This window comes from Madurella fahalii (genome assembly GCF_045866475.1).
Source record: "Madurella fahalii IFM 68171 DNA, scaffold_2, whole genome shotgun sequence".
NCBI lineage: Eukaryota > Fungi > Ascomycota > Sordariomycetes > Sordariales > Madurella > Madurella fahalii.
The window spans coordinates 4,717,071-4,732,089 of record NW_027263972.1 but is presented as its reverse complement, the minus strand read 5'-3'; the positions used below and the strand labels follow the sequence as shown (position 1 = coordinate 4,732,089).

Sequence of the window (15,019 nt, the reverse complement as noted above, 5' to 3'; positions counted from 1 at the left end):
CCACTCCATTCGTCTCGTGGGCGAACGACCTAGGCGTTGTTGAGGTTCCGCCTCCGCAAATGTGCTTATCCCCACGTCTACCCGATGAGAGCTGTCATGATATGGTGATATGATCATATGAACGTATTTCGTTTGTCTCGTAAACCAATGACTTTATGAGGCCGTTGAAGTGTCCCCTCCGCTAACGTGGCTGGTTTTTTCATCGAAGGCACAAAGCGGCACACGTCGCCTTTGCGCTGATCGGTGGCGCCGATTATATACCCAGCTTGGCCAAGTCTTCATTGAGCTCTAACGCTCGCGAACTCGAGGAAGCGGCACGCAACCACATCATGAACATCGCCCCAAAAAAAAAAAAAAAAAAAAAAAAAAAAAAAAAAGCGGAAATGCCGAGGTCAATGTGGAAGCTCTTAGTGATCTCATCTGCTCACACTCTTTCGGACCGCTTCCTGTCCGGGAAAAGCTCAAGGCCACTATTCAGCCCATCAAGTTCCTCTTCGTCACAGCCGACCCCATACACGCCAATCCGTTGCGCCTCCTCAATGAATGCAAAACATTGGCGAAACTCTTGTCTACGACCTTGGTCCCCAATGCGTTCAAAGTTAAACATTTGTTCAGCTGTACCATCCCGGATCTCTCTGAGGGTCTCCACAAGCCCACGATTTTTCATTTCAGTGGCCATGGCGGCAAAGAGGGCCTCTGCTTTGAAGGGGACGACGGCACAGTCCAGGTTGTGGACCACACGGCCCTCGCGGAGCTGCTCGCTGTAGACGCAAAACGCTATAGACTTCGGGGGGCCGTGTTGAACGCCTGTTGGTCCGAGACGCAAACACCCGCTATTGCGGATGCAGTAGGGCGTGTGGTTGAGATGCAGGGGCTGGATTTGGATAAGGCTGCGAAGTCTTTCAAGAAGGAGTTCTACCAGGCACTAGGTGCTGGGAGGTCATTTGAGGAGGCATTCGAGCGGGCAGTTCCGGCGGCGCGGGCTTATTTAGGCACGAGTAAATTTGAGCCAAGACTTGTGAAGGGACCAGGGAAGACGTTAGGTAAAAAGGAAGGTTCTGGGACTCTCTGAGGGGTGGGCGAGAAGAGCAAAGCGCCCGCGTGCAGCTGACCCTCGGCTGGGCAGTGCGGGATGAGGATAACTGTCTGGCTCCGTCTCGCTCGCCAGGCTCCCCTTTGTTGGTGGAGTGCGCCAGGCAACCGGGCATTTGTAAGATACCGCGACCCCAAATAGTAGAATGCGGAAAACGAATACCAGAGTAACCCGAGCGAAGGAGATCATACCGGCTGGGGAGGGGGTGCTCTGTTATGGGTTGGATTGTCATCCCGCCACGGCTTACATCTTGCATAGCGCTGGTAGCCGTTCCATCAGCATGGCACATAAAATAAAATTGAATGTGAGATTAAGTTGGGTTGTCATCATGCCGTCCGGCGCCAGCGCTCTGCATACGTAATCAGACGGCAAGGACTTAAAGGGTACGATTGACCGTTGTTCCCCCGACTGAACAAGTATAATAAAGTGCTTTACTGAACTGTACTAGTAGCCCTTGCTAGATATTACAAGGACTTTCACACCTTCCGTCTCAGCCATCTGTTCCCTCACGTCCTGCCAACACCTGATGATTGCCGACCGGGAAGGGTTTACTAAACGGCAACTTGACAGTTATCCTATTGTCAGGGTATCACCCCTGTTCAAAAAACTCCGTTCTCATGCTGTCCCTGTCGTCTGACGTTGCCCATCGTGGAGACTCTACAATAGGAAGGCGCTAATGAGACCGCTAGGATCTATTCCGCCCATTGCATCATGTCCTGGCCCGGGACAAAGATCCGCAGCAACAGGGTGAGCGAGAAGCGGGCCGTTACTCGTTCCAGCGCCGCAAGGATCCGTCCAATCTATGTGTGCCGAGTCGCAACACAAGTCCTGTCCAACGACAACGTGAAGGACATGGCGAATTGGAATGGATGACAATTACTGTAACAAGCGCAATGATTCCTTCCGGGGTCTGCTGGTGCTTACTGTGCTTCGGGTTCCGCAGCCTTCATGCACTTCGAGACCTTCAATCATCTCTCTTCTGCTGCTCGGAGGCCGGTCTCTATCTACTGTCTGGATTCATAAGCTACCTAACACAGGTGTCTGATGTTGAAACCGAAAACCTTGATTAAAAGCTGAGCTTCATTCCCACAAACTGCTGCGCGAACCTTGACGCAAAATCAATAATCAGGAGAGGAACATCCTATATCAATAGGAAATACTGCTCCATCAATGCTTCGATTCAACTAATTGGATGCTCAAGGGACCTTAATCACCACCTTGCCTTCTTGTTTGGGCGGGTGGGCCGTATGCGCGGATGCCAGGCCATGACTGCTGATGACCGATTATTTGATTGTTTTGGGAGGAGCGGTCCATCGCGGGTCGTTCAAAGAACAACTGATCTAAACGCATTGTCGCTCCTACTTCATGTGTAGTTTACCGCCAATTAACCCAACTAAAGGCTCGATGGCTTACATGCTGCAACCGAGAAGAAGTTGCCGGGGTTCCAGGTGGTTTCGCGCGCGCCCGGGCCACCGCGTCAACAGACTCGAACCGCCAGTTGATCTCATTCTTTACGTCTATATATCACCACGCACCATTTACACCTCACTTGGCGCCGTCGGTAATTTGAGGATCCCTCGTCACCATGACGGACGGGGACGACGACCAACGGTTCAGGCAGCAGTTCCTCGATTACCTCAATGAGATCCTGTTGGAAAACCAAAACCTCGACGACCGTGTCTATGTCCTCGGTGATGAGGAATTGGCGGCACTACACGTACGAAACGCGGAGCTTCTCGACATTGACGAAGACTCGGTCGATTTTGGCTCCCGTTTCTTCACTCCGTGTTTCACGCTAGAAGAAGCACGGCAGAAAACCGTAGACTTCGTTACCGAGCAGGGAGACGACCTTAGCTAAGGCGTTTGGCCCAAGAGATTCGGCGCGGTTCGTACGTAGGTCCCTTCGAGGATGATTCCCCAGGCGCGCACCACCCGGAAGAAAGGCATCCGCTTTGTGATCCACAGACCGACGCGGAGTTCCGGCTCGGATGGTTTCTGTATGTGATGGGCGCCGAATGATTTAACATATGGATTGATTCACCGAACCGGGGTGTCTGGAAGTGTTCGCACTGGACACATATGCGGTAAGCCATCTCACCCACTCATCGTCGCGACCGATCTGACAAGTATGCCAGCGAGGTTGAGTTAGTCCAGGGCCGCATGTGCAATCTTCCCATGCATCCCCCGGACTATGCGGAAACCGGGGACCCTCCACGCCCCTACCGCTACCATGTAAACCTAGCTTTCCTGCTCAAGGATGAGCACTCCAACAACAAACCCCACATTGGAGGCACCGTGGTGGACGCGACCGAAGCCAAGGAAGGCCAAGTCTTGCGGAGCGAAGTGGCTGCTGCCGTGGGCCTTCTTAAGCACCAGTTTCAGCGTGGTGACTTTTGTCTACATCACACCTTGCCTGCCATCGTTTTCTCATTTCAGCACGATAAATGGGTCGGGTCAGCCAGTTCCATTTCGACGCCCAGGCCCAATCTCTCCTCCTGCGGTAGTCCCGTCTCCTCGACTTTCGGAGCGACGAACCCACAATCGACGCGTAACATATGATTCGCTGGATGGCCAACCGACCAATCGGTGACACATAGTTCATCGATTCCGCTGTTGAAGAGCAGGAGACAGCGGGGCTTCCAAACAGTCACGATATTAACGACGGCGGATTACCAATCAAAGTGTTGGGACCATGACACTCTATAGACTTTGCGGCATCTTGTACTACAAATTAGTAGTATTCGCTTCACTTGCAGGCCTGTTCTTAACTGAATTTGGCGGTTTAAGCCTATAGAGGCAACCAAAGTAGTAGAAGTAAAACCATCATCGGTAATAGTATGGATGATGATGATAGAGATAAAGAAGAAAAAACCGGGAAGAGCAAAATACTCCTCTTATTCCTAAGGATCCGAAAGCTCCAACATGGTGACCGGTTTGCCAGGCCACCCGTATTGCCTCCGTTCATATTCGTCGAGAATGGTGTATGATGTAAGAGGGATTGGCAAGGTTTTTGTCCGCCTAGACCTCAATCTTGTACGCCTTCTTGGCCGTTCCACTACAGAGCATCGCGCGGTCCTCCTGGCTCAAGCTAGCCATGTCGCACATCTTGTCGACGACTGTATGCCATTTCTTCCAGGCGTCGTCACCCACCCCTTGTGTACAGACTGGCCAGTCGCTGCCAAACATAATCCTGCCGGGGCCGAAGGCGGCGACCACAACTGCCAGCCAATTGGAGATGGCGACGAATATGTCCCAGGCCGGACGCTCTTTAAGTTTGTCAGGCATCTCGGCGAGGCAACCACTCAGCTTCATGTAGGTCTGGCGGCACTTGCTAAGCGTAAACATGGCGGTGCGCCTAAACGACTATTAGCCACTAACCCTGGAAAGTGCTTTAGTCCGGCCGAGAGAACGTACCAGGCAATAAACGAAGCGTCTGTGGTCTGGTTGAGGATGGCCAAGTCCGGTTTACAGAGGTGGTCTAGTGCGGGTAAGTACGGCAAGGCCCTTGCCATGGAAATTGGGCAACTCACTCAAAATAAAGACAACCTTCTCATCTTCGTCCACCCCCTCATGAGCACGGTCGATCATTTCCACGGCCTCCTCCAGCTGGATGCGTCCTCTCCGGTGCTGGTCAACACCGATCTCAAACACATAACCCCTTTTCCCGAGTAGTTTCAAGCTGTCAATGAAAGCGTTGGTCAAACCGGTGCCATTCGGTTTGTCCTGCAGCAGGTACCGGAAGCCTTTCACCTTCGCCCAGGCCGGTCCTGCCTCCTGTTCGGCGGCATCGAGATACTTCTCTAGTACCTCGGGCCCGAGAGACATGGGCGCCCATGGGATCAAGGCGAGGCAGAGGTTGGCGTCCTCTGCGGAGTGGCCTTCGCCGGGCTTTGGCTGGCCAGTCGCGATTCTCCTCATCCACGCGATCTCCTGAAGAGGTGCCGTCCAGTCTTTGGAATCGTCATTTTTGCGGTCTGCCTCGACTAAGATGAAGCCATCCAAGTTCGGCGGTGAGCCGGTCGCCGTGCGGAATTCGTCCACGGAGCGTTGGCCGGCTAAGGTGCTCTCGGGGTTGTACCATGCCAGACTCGTCACCTCGGATTCGGGGTACAGATGGATATGCGAGTCAATGATGCGTACTGGTGCTGATTCAGAGGAGGCCATGATGCTCAACTTGCAAGCTTAGGGAGAAAACCAGGGGTGGAGGCAATGAACAATAAATTGGTAGCCAAGTCTAATCCTCAGCGCAGCTGTGGACTCTGGCTGCTGGGGTCAGAGAAGAGATCAAGAACTCAACAACGTCTGGGTGGCAGAGAGTCTTACGTTGTTTGTGTTGTCTGATGGCTGAGGCAGCCCCTGAGAGACGAAGAATACTAAAGATATAGCTGATTGGGACGGGATGTTGGGTGGTTTCAGAGCGCAGAGCCCAACTTCAACCGCAATTGAAGTCTCCAAACCTGAACTCACCGACACAGCGGGGAAGCTGCAAGTGCCCCCACTAAACAACGGAAGCGCTCCGCAGATTGGGCCGATCTTCTCCTCGAGCAGCATTCCCAAGCTGTTAACAAAGGGTGATACATCCTCAACTAGTGATAGACCTGTGGACCTCCGAGCTTCTTGCAGCTTGACTAGCGCCGGGAAGATGGAGAGAGCCTGCGAGCTGGCGTTGTTGACATGATAGTTTTCGGTTGCTCCAGCAAGTAGGCAGTGTTAGTCATGCAGCATAAGTAGTCTCGCACTGTACGTGCTCTGCTAGCAATTAAAGTGCTGCCCCTCGACGCGTTCTTCGCGTGGACGTTAGGCGCAGCGCGGCCCCTCCAAAGTCTTGCATCTTCCCGACCTCAACCATCGACGCCAGTCCAGCCTGCCTGCGTCAACAGAACGCGGCAAGAATCGAGAAAAAAAAAAAAAATGGCCGAGCAGCACATTACCCGCGGCGTGATAGAGTAAGTTTACGGGCCGGATCTTTTGATTATGGACTCGGTCTGACGCGGCTGCCCAGCGCCATCTTCAATGATCCCGACCGTGCAACAAGCCAGTTCCCGGTGCCGGTGCTGCAATGCCTCCAGATCAAGACGCTCGAGGCGAAAGTCGGAGGAACTGGTGCTTCTGACAGGTACCGCGTCGTCCTCAGCGACATGAACAACTACGTGCAGTGCATGCTGGCTACCCAGGCCAACCACGTTGTGCACGATGGTCTGCTGCAACGCGGCTGCATCGTACGCATGAGGCAATACCAGGCTCAGTCCATCAAGGGCAAGAGGTGCGTTGTACTGCTGCTCCGTCTAAACCGTGCCTCCGCTTACAGGCCTCAAAGTGTCTTGATCATCCTGGATCTCGAAGTCATCCCGTCGCTCGGTACCCCCGACAAGATTGGCGAGCCCACAGCCGTTGAGATGAGAGCAACCGAGCCGCGCAGCACCACTATTGGTGGCGCCGGCTTCTACGGCGCCAAGAGCGAGCCGGCCCAGGAGTCAAAATCCCAAGTCCAGAAGCAACTGGCTTCACGCTCCGGCGGTGGCGGCGACAAGCACGGCGCGAGCACAATATACCCCATCGAGGCGCTATCCCCCTATGCGCACAAGTGGACCATCAAGGCCAGGGTCACGAGCAAGTCGGACATCAAGGTGTGGCACAAGGCCGGCAATGAGGGCAAGCTCTTCAGCGTGAACCTCCTAGACGAGAGCGGCGAGATCAGAGCGACGGGCTTCAAAGAGCAGGTCGATCAGTTTTACGACCTGCTCCAGGAGGGCTCCGTCTACTACATCTCCAGCCCTTGCAAGGTGAACCTGGCCAAGAAGCAGTTTAGCAACCTCCCCAACGACTACGAGCTCACGTTTGAGCGCGACACAGTCATCGAGAAGGCTGAGGACCAGAGCTCGGTGCCGCAGGTGCGCTTCAATTTTGTTAACATCCAAGAGCTAGGGGAGGTTGAGATAGATGCGACGGTCGATGTCATTGGCGTCTTGAAGGAGGTCCAGGAGTTGTCGCGGATCACATCCAAAACGACCCAGAAGGACTATGACAAGCGCGAGCTGACGCTGGTCGACGACACGGGCTACTCGGTGCGGGTGACCATCTGGGGCAAGACCGCATCCGAGTTCGACGCCAGCTTAGAGTCTATTGTCGCCTTCAAGGGCACGCGGGTCGGAAGTTTTAATGGGCGCAGCCTGTCGCTGCTATCGTCAGGCACCATGGCCATCGACCCGGACATCCCCGAGGCGCACCGGCTGAAGGGCTGGTACGACGCCAGCGGCAGGAGCAACACGTTCCAGTCGCACAACAACCTGTCATCGGTCGGGGCCGCCACGGGCCGGGCCGATGACACCAAGACCACCCAGCAGGCAAAGGACGAGAGGCTCGGGTTCGATCAGCCGGACTATTTCACGCTCAAGGCAACCATTGTGCACATCCGGCAGCCCAACTTTGCCTATCCCGCGTGTCGTACCGAACAGTGCAACAAGAAAGTGACGGACATGGGCGACGGCACGTGGCGATGCGAGAAGTGCGACATCAGCCACGACCGGCCGCAGTATCGCTACATCATGAGCATCAACGTCAACGACCACACGGGCCAGCTATGGCTCAGCTGCTTTGACGACACAGCTAGGGCCATCATGGGCGGTAAGACGGCCGACGAGCTCATGGAGCTGCGTGAGCAGGGGGACGACGCGCGCCTGGCAACCGAGTTTGAGGCGGCCATGTGCAAGAAGCTGAGCTTCCGGTGCCGTGCCAAGCTGGATACCTATGACGACCAGCAACGGTTTGTGGTTGTCTTGTCTTTCCCGTTTCGCACATATGCTAACGGCATTACAGGGTCCGTTATCAGGTCATGAGCGCCGTGCCGTTGGATTACAAGGCTGAGGCCCACAAATTGGCGGAGTTGATCAAGCAGATGAGCGTCTAGTTCTAGAGGGGTGACAGGGGCTGTTGCCGTACAGAGAGGATATCCATCTGGCCTGACGACTGCAGAAGCGGCCAAGGGAGGGGAGGGGATGGGAGGGAGGGAGGGAGGGAGGGAAGTTATCGTAAGCCATGAAGCGAGGTTCGCAGCTGTATGGATTCGGAGTCGGAGGTTATCAATTTGCGCAACATGGTGGAACCTAGATTCTATTGATACGGGCGCATCTCGCCCCAGAAATACCGAGGACACGGCGCTGTTCGTTTGAAACGTTTGTGGGGGTTCAGCAACTCTACTGTAGTGTAGGCTGGTGACTGACCGTGCAGCCTTGTAGCCTTGTGTGTGTTAAGGTGGGGCTATTCTAGGCAGGCCACCGCAGCGCAAATCGCGGGGCCAAGGAGCTTGCACCAAACCTTCCCTCTATCTTCTACTGCTCTCCTCCGAAACCGCGCCGACAACGGTTCACCAGCGGCGGATTAAGCATGATAAGAGGAGTTTCCGGGGCCCGGAGTGTCTCGTAACTGCTCTGTTTTCCTCTAAGATCAGGGCGATTTCGACTGTAACTCCGATTGCCGTCGACGTCACGCTTCTCCCTACCACCCGCCTCCGAAAGTAGCTTCCTAGCCTACCGACTCACCGTTCCCACTACCGACCGCGTTGCAAATGGACCGCTTCGCCCCGGTGCTCCTGGCGTTTCCGCCGCAGGGCGGCTTTGCCGACGACGTGCAATACCACACTGCCGCGAGGTCGCACAGTCAGAAGGTGGAGAAGCTGTTAGCGACACCCGGCTTCAAGGACTTTGCTCCTCAGCTCCTCGATGTGCGCAGAGACTGCCCTTGTGGAAACCCAGGGTTGCAATTGCTGACGGTCTAGTAGCACGTCCGTCCGGATCTCTATTCCATCTCGTACCTGGGCTTGCTGGTCGCGGTGAAGAACGCCGAGACCTTACCCCAGGGTGATCTCTTGGCGAAGATCGCAATCTTCCTTTCTACATTCGACAGCCGTCAGATACGGTACGCGGGCAAACTATTCTCAACCGTTGCCGAATGGCTCAGTAGCGGGACGCTATATCCGGTGAGTGGCAGCACGGGGTAGCCACCTCCAGCTGGGCGGTCTGGAAGTTGCTAACGGGGGTCTCAGGCTTCCGTTGCCGTCGATCTGCTTGCGACGGCACTTCTAAGGCTCGATCCTACGGGCTCGGTTCTCACCTCGCACCATGTCGCCCTCGTCAAGCTCGCATATACCACCGATGACATCGTGCCCGCGCTACCCGTCCTCGAAAAGGACGTCGTCTTCTATCCGGGCATGAAAGGATTGTACGAGACGCGGCCTTGGTGCGACATGGGATTGCCGCCAGCGGCGTATGTGACGGTCGAGTCCGGCTTGACGAAGCAGCTCAGCTGCAACGATGTGCTCCAATACGACTTCTTCCGCGGACTCTGCTTCATCCAGCGGCGGTCATGGCAGCAAGCACTGGACGCCTTGGAGCGCGTGATCTCGTATCCTACCAAGGACAACATCTCGTGCAGCAAAATCATGGTTGAGGCGCACAACAAGTGGATTCTCGTGGGGCTGCTGCTCAACGGCAAGACACCCCCGTTGCCGCCCACCACAGGGCTGGGGCCGCAGAAGGCGTATTCATCGTTGGGCAAGCCCTACCAGTCAATCGCCAAGGCATTTGAGGAAACCACGGCATCAACGCTCAAGTCCGAGTTTGAAAGCCTGGGTGCGCAGTTCTGGGCAGAGGAGAACAACTACAACCTGATGCGCCTGGTGTTGCAGCACTATCAACGATGGCAGATCATGAAGCTGCGGCAGGTCTACACCAAGATCTCGCTCGAGCAGATACGGACGCGGACCCAGAACGCCGAGACGGCCGCGCCGCTGCAGAGCGAAGGCGAGATTGAGGCACTCGTGCAGAGTATGATTGACGACGGTATGTTGAGCGGCGTGATCGAGCGCCCGGCGGACGGCAGCCCCGCGTATCTCACCTTCCTCGCTCCGGGTGAAGAGCTCTCCGAGACGGAGTTCGCCGAGAAGATGATGCGGTCCGCGCAGCGCATCAGGGATCTGGGACCATTGGTGAAGGCGACTGACGAGCGGCTGGGCACGAGCCGTGACTACATCCGGTTCCTAATCAACCAGCAAAGGAAGGATAAAGATGCCGTGGCGCGCGATTACAACATCACATTCGTGAACCAGGTAGAGGACGAGGATTTAATGACTGGCGTGGTCGCGGGTTACTGAGCGGGCAGCGAGGGTCTATGGGTTGTTTTGTTTTGCTGTTATTTGACTTTGCTGCGGAGGACAACGCATAGAGGGACATGCCGAAGCCTGCTTTTTGGCTGCCTACCAAGACAGCCCTGCTCCAGTTCTAGATTACGGGGAGAGACGCATTGGCTTATGCAAGGGAATACAGGGCACGTCGGGGATGGGTGATCACGAAACGAAATGGAATCGCGGGCGAAAAAGGTGCGGAAGCCAGGCGTTGGAGAGGGCGGGTGCATATGGTCGCGTCATAACAGCTGTCACAACAGTCGCCTCAGGGGTTATTGATGACGGCGGCACACCGCTGCAGTTATTAAGTATCAGCGCGTAGCCGCTACAATGCATTTCCAGGAATTGTGCTGCAGCGTTGTCAATCGTCCTTAGATCAAGGAAACCTGGCGCCTTACTCTGTCTCTAACCTTCTCGGGCCGTACAAGCGCAGTTCCCTTTGGGAATCTCTACCCAGTTAAACTTGCATACGTATTGTTTGTAGAGGTGTAGACATGGGTTCTTTTGTGGGCTACGGATGGCAAGACGCTTACATCTGTCAGAAGAGAGATTCTCAACTAAACTTCTATACCGTAGTTCCGTCCACATCCATGCTCTATTCCAGTGATTTGTCTCCATACTACCCTGCCTTTCTGGTCTGTCTATTATACATGCACTCATGGAGTGCAGTCGTGGCGGAGATAAGTATCGCGGATCCGTGATCTCTCCGCCTCGAGAGGCCGGGTACTGCGTGCAATGGAGGTTTTAAGACGCTCAAGAAGAAGGGAAAAGGATGAAATAACAAACGACGGCACGTTGTGCCTGGGAACTACCATATCCATACCCGCGTCCGAGTCTAAATCCAGCCCACCTGGCTCTCGCCCCCTAGCTTGTCTCCCTCGTAAGCCGCCGTTATGATAACGTAACTAGCCTTGGGAGAGTCCCATCGACCTATAACCATGTCCATCCCCTCATATTGAATAAAAAGAACAAAGGGAAGCGGGGTGACGGCCGTCCTGTATCGCCGAGTTTGGAGTGGCTGGTTGCCCACGTAAGACCCGCCTCAAGCGCCCGTTTCCGCGATTCATATGCCATATCATAACTCGTATCATACTACACATGACTCATGAAGGACTAAAGAGAGGACAGAAAGAAGATGCGAGGGGGTGGGATAGAATATCTGAAAAGTACTGTTAGTAAGGGAGCAGCGTCCATCCATCCATCCATCCATCCGTCTGGCGTGCCCGTTCCTCCTCCCAGTTCCAGTCCAAAACCTGATACCATTTGAGGCTAACCTGGCGCTTAATTTGCCAGAGTATCCTTGACATTTATTGAGCCATCATCGTAATAGTCATTGAAATCCCGGCAGGTGGGAAAGATGCCGTGGTAAGAGAAGCACCCAGCCAGGTTTAAGGCTCGGAAGGGCAGAGCTGCAGAGTAGGAAAATCGAGGGCATTGTGCTTACGTCTGACGTCCCCTCTAGTTCCCGAGACCGCTGCCGACCCCGTTGGGTCCCAGTGCTCGCTCTACCTCTCCATCCTCACCGGCCCGCTCAGTGATAGGAGTCATCCCGTCCGCGTTGCTCAGGTTGGCACCAGAGTTGAGGTGCTGCTGGATCTGCCGCAGGCGGGGCGGGGCGATGGGGCCGAATTGCGAGGGCGGGAAACCGGAGAAGGCTGTGGTAAGTGGGCGGTTAGCATTTTGAAAAGAGAAGGATGGGCGGTGTTGCCAAGAAGTGGAATAGGGGCTATCCGGAAGCAAACAAAGGGAGAGATGGACTTACTCCTTGCTCCCAAACCCGGTGCACTAGCCTGTTGCTGATGCTGGGTATGATGGTGCGGTAGGCGGGCCGGGGGATGCTTCCAGGCCGCCGTGCTGGGTGAATGGGACACGCCATGGACGGCATTTCCATAACGGCCGGCCCCGGCGCCCTCACCACCAAATCGACCGGCGCCGACCTCGGCCGCCACCGAAGCGAACCCGCCGCCTAAAGAGCGCTCGTTCCGGCCCGCGCTAACACCAAACCGGAACGGCACCAACTCCCGTGGCATACCAGCGCCGTCAAACCCCTGCCCGCCGGGACCCATGTCCTTCCTCAGACCGAGCCGCGTCTGCTCGTCTTGCTCGTCGTCCTTGACCACCAACCCCGACCGCCAGCTCTGCAACAGCTGCGGCCTCTGTCTAGGCTGGGGCAGATTACCACCACCTCCTCCTCCACCTCCACCACCTCCTCCCCCTCTACTCCCATTCCCACTCCCACCGCCATTTCCACATCCACCCCCCACCATCCCCATCCCCATCCTACTACTACCGCTACCGCCCACGCCCGCAGCGGCCCCTCCAACAAACTGCCCATGCCCCACCCCCCACCGATCATACTGCCCCAGACCATTACCAGCACCAGCACCAGCAGGAACAGAAACACCCCGTTGGTGAGCAGCAGCAGCAGCAGCAGCAGCAGCAGCAGCAGCAGTGGCGTTAGTAGTGGCAGCAGCAGCAGTAGTAACGGGGAGCAACCGCGCCAGCTCGCCCTGCTGCTTCTTGTACCAGGCCGGCAGGCCGTGGAACAGGCCCAGCGTGTGCTGCGTCGCCGTGTCGAGCGGCATCTCGTGCTTGAACTTGCAGCCCTGCTGGGTGAAGGCGCAGACGCCCTCGTGCACCCACTTGTCGCAGTAGACTTTCATGCGCTTCGCGGGTTGGTTGGTCGGGGTGGGGTTGCTGGTGTGAGCGGTCTGAACAGGTTGCTGTTGTTGGTGGTGGTTGTGGTGGTGGTGGTGGTTGGAGTGATTGGGATGGCGCGGATGGGCGCCGGAGAAAGGGGAGAAGGGGGGGAGGGAGTGGGTGTGGTTGCTGTGGTTTGGGGCGGGCTAGGAGGTTGGTTAGTATGCTTTTGTTCCGAACAGCAGGTTGGAAGGATGGAAGAGACGGAGAGAGGGGAGGGGAAGGGGGGGGAGGGTTGGTTTGTTAAGCAGAGACTGGGACGGAAAAAGAAGACGCCGTACCTGAAGCTGAGGTATGCTCGTGATACCACGACCACCTACGGGAATCAGTCTCTGCACATTGCTCGATCGCGCCGCCGCGTCAACGCCCTGCGGGATGGGTAGCTCAACCAGCCTCTCGATCACGCCCAGGTCCGTCTCCTTGGCCGGAACCCCTTGCAGCGCGACGGGCAACATGTCCACCGGCACGAGCCGCGTGCGCTCTCCGTTGGGCCGCACGAAGCAGTAGCCCAGCGTCTCGGGTGTAAGCCTGAGCTTGATGGTGATGGTGGAAGCGTTGTCGAGGATGTTGACTTGGTTGGTCTGCGCGGCGGGTAGACTAGCATTGGTATTGGCGTTGGCGTTGGCGTTGTTGCCAAGATGTGACAGCTGCTCGACAATACGGCCCGCATTGCTGTTGGCGTTCCCGTTGATGTTCGTCTGATGGTTGTTTTGGCCCATCGGTGAGGTATTCGGGCCCCGTGTGCCCGGCCCAGTACCCTGAGGCGAGTAGCCGACCCCGTCGGCGCTCAACTGAGCAGCAGCAACAGCAGAAACAACGGCGTCGTCACGACCGGCAAAGGCTCCCTCGGCCGCAGCCTCATATCTGACGCCCGCAACGTCCTGGTTGGCCGGCGCACGAAGCGGGCTGCGAGAAGGGGTGCAGATGACGGACGAACGGGACTGAGTGCGGGCATGGCTACGCGGAGAGGTATGGCCGCTGGTACGGGTAGTGCCCGGAGTGGGGGGCGACGAGTTGGCCGGATCGTTGGCAGTACCGGTGTTGTTGCCGCCGGTACCCAGAAGACTCGCCTCAGGCGTGGAGGTATCCGGACCCAACTTCGAGCGCCAGTTGTCCGAGATTATCGGACGCGAACCAAGGACGAAGCGTTGGAAAGTGCTTGAAGCGCCGATCTGACCGTAGCGATATGGTTGGCAAGGCTCGTCGCCGCCAGAGGAGTTAGGAGTCGGTCTGTCAAAAGTGACGCCGATAGTTCGGGCGGCCCCAGGTGGCGAGAGAGGCTTATCCGGATCCGTATTCTCCATCCTGTTGACGAATTTGAGGCCGCTGATGTAGTCACTCCCACCGAAACGATCGGCCTGGCGCTGGATGCCCTCCGAGTAGTTGACGACTTCGGGCACGATAGGGGAGGGCAGCGAGGAATCAGACGGCGACCGCTGCGAGCGCGAGGGACTTGAAAGCGAAAGTAGCGAGGAGGCCTCAGTGTCGACACCGGAGCGGGGGTTCTCGAGTGGAGGAGGAGTAGAAGGCGATGAAGAATTCGCCGTAGCGGAAGTAATATTGCTAAAGGCTCGAGGTTCCGTTGCAGCTCGTCCCTCGTTTCGGTTTGCACCGCGATGCAGAAAGCTATAGAAAGACGGTGCACGCGTCGCGACGGAGACGCGCTCACCGAGTGGGGAGAACGCGGGGAGTTCTCCAGGCAAGGTGCACTCTCGGGGTTGTAACTCGCGATGCGGGCCGGCCGGGTTGCCATCCCAGAATGCGTCCATGGCGCACTGTCTGGAAGCTGGCAAGAGCTGACAGAGCACACTAGAAGTGAGCAGAGGGTCCCCGGGGAAAAATAAATGTCGGACCCGTCGAGCAGCACAGAGAGAGAGAGAGAGAGAGACAGTCGGCCGCGGCGAGCGATGCAGAGGAGGGACTGAAATGGGGCGTCAAATCGGCCCTGTCCCTGGCGGTGCAAACGGCCGGTCAACGCCGGGCACCTGCTGTCCACCCTATACCGCCTATTCTCCTGCAGCAGGGCTCGCTGTTCGTAGAAGAAGGCG

At 56.5% G+C, this 15,019-nt stretch overlaps 6 protein-coding genes across 6 annotated transcripts; 4 read left to right on the top strand and 2 right to left on the bottom strand.

Moving 5' to 3' along the window:
• Window positions 1–2,678: 2,678 nt before the first annotated feature.
• MFIFM68171_04133 (uncharacterized protein) lies at window positions 2,679–2,951 on the top strand (the record flags this gene model as incomplete). The annotated part of the gene is made up of 1 exon (XM_071059553.1): window positions 2,679–2,951. One exon carries the CDS (start codon window positions 2,679–2,681, stop codon window positions 2,949–2,951), a length of 273 nt encoding a protein of 90 aa, XP_070915654.1.
• A 221-nt stretch (window positions 2,952–3,172) lies between these two features.
• MFIFM68171_04132 (uncharacterized protein) lies at window positions 3,173–3,652 on the top strand (the record flags this gene model as incomplete). Its single annotated transcript, XM_071059552.1, has 2 exons — window positions 3,173–3,177; window positions 3,229–3,652. The coding sequence occupies 2 exons, from the start codon at window positions 3,173–3,175 to the stop codon at window positions 3,650–3,652; spliced, it is 429 nt and encodes a 142-aa protein (XP_070915653.1).
• Window positions 3,653–4,111: 459 nt separating this feature from the next.
• Window positions 4,112–5,257, bottom strand: LRA2 (L-rhamnono-gamma-lactonase; the record flags this gene model as incomplete). The annotated part of the gene is made up of 3 exons (XM_071059551.1): window positions 4,112–4,448; window positions 4,508–4,571; window positions 4,624–5,257. The coding sequence occupies 3 exons, from the start codon at window positions 5,255–5,257 to the stop codon at window positions 4,112–4,114; spliced, it is 1,035 nt and encodes a 344-aa protein (XP_070915652.1).
• Window positions 5,258–6,004: 747 nt separating this feature from the next.
• On the top strand, window positions 6,005–8,000 carry RFA1 (Replication factor A protein 1; the record flags this gene model as incomplete). Its single annotated transcript, XM_071059550.1, has 4 exons — window positions 6,005–6,039; window positions 6,096–6,356; window positions 6,402–7,856; window positions 7,910–8,000. The coding sequence occupies 4 exons, from the start codon at window positions 6,005–6,007 to the stop codon at window positions 7,998–8,000; spliced, it is 1,842 nt and encodes a 613-aa protein (XP_070915651.1).
• Window positions 8,001–8,657: 657 nt separating this feature from the next.
• On the top strand, window positions 8,658–10,241 carry MFIFM68171_04129 (uncharacterized protein; the record flags this gene model as incomplete). The annotated part of the gene is made up of 3 exons (XM_071059549.1): window positions 8,658–8,813; window positions 8,871–9,068; window positions 9,135–10,241. The coding sequence occupies 3 exons, from the start codon at window positions 8,658–8,660 to the stop codon at window positions 10,239–10,241; spliced, it is 1,461 nt and encodes a 486-aa protein (XP_070915650.1).
• Window positions 10,242–11,729: 1,488 nt separating this feature from the next.
• On the bottom strand, window positions 11,730–14,740 carry MFIFM68171_04128 (uncharacterized protein; the record flags this gene model as incomplete). Its single annotated transcript, XM_071059548.1, has 3 exons — window positions 11,730–11,926; window positions 12,034–13,117; window positions 13,253–14,740. The coding sequence occupies 3 exons, from the start codon at window positions 14,738–14,740 to the stop codon at window positions 11,730–11,732; spliced, it is 2,769 nt and encodes a 922-aa protein (XP_070915649.1).
• Between the last annotated feature and the right edge of the window lie 279 nt (window positions 14,741–15,019).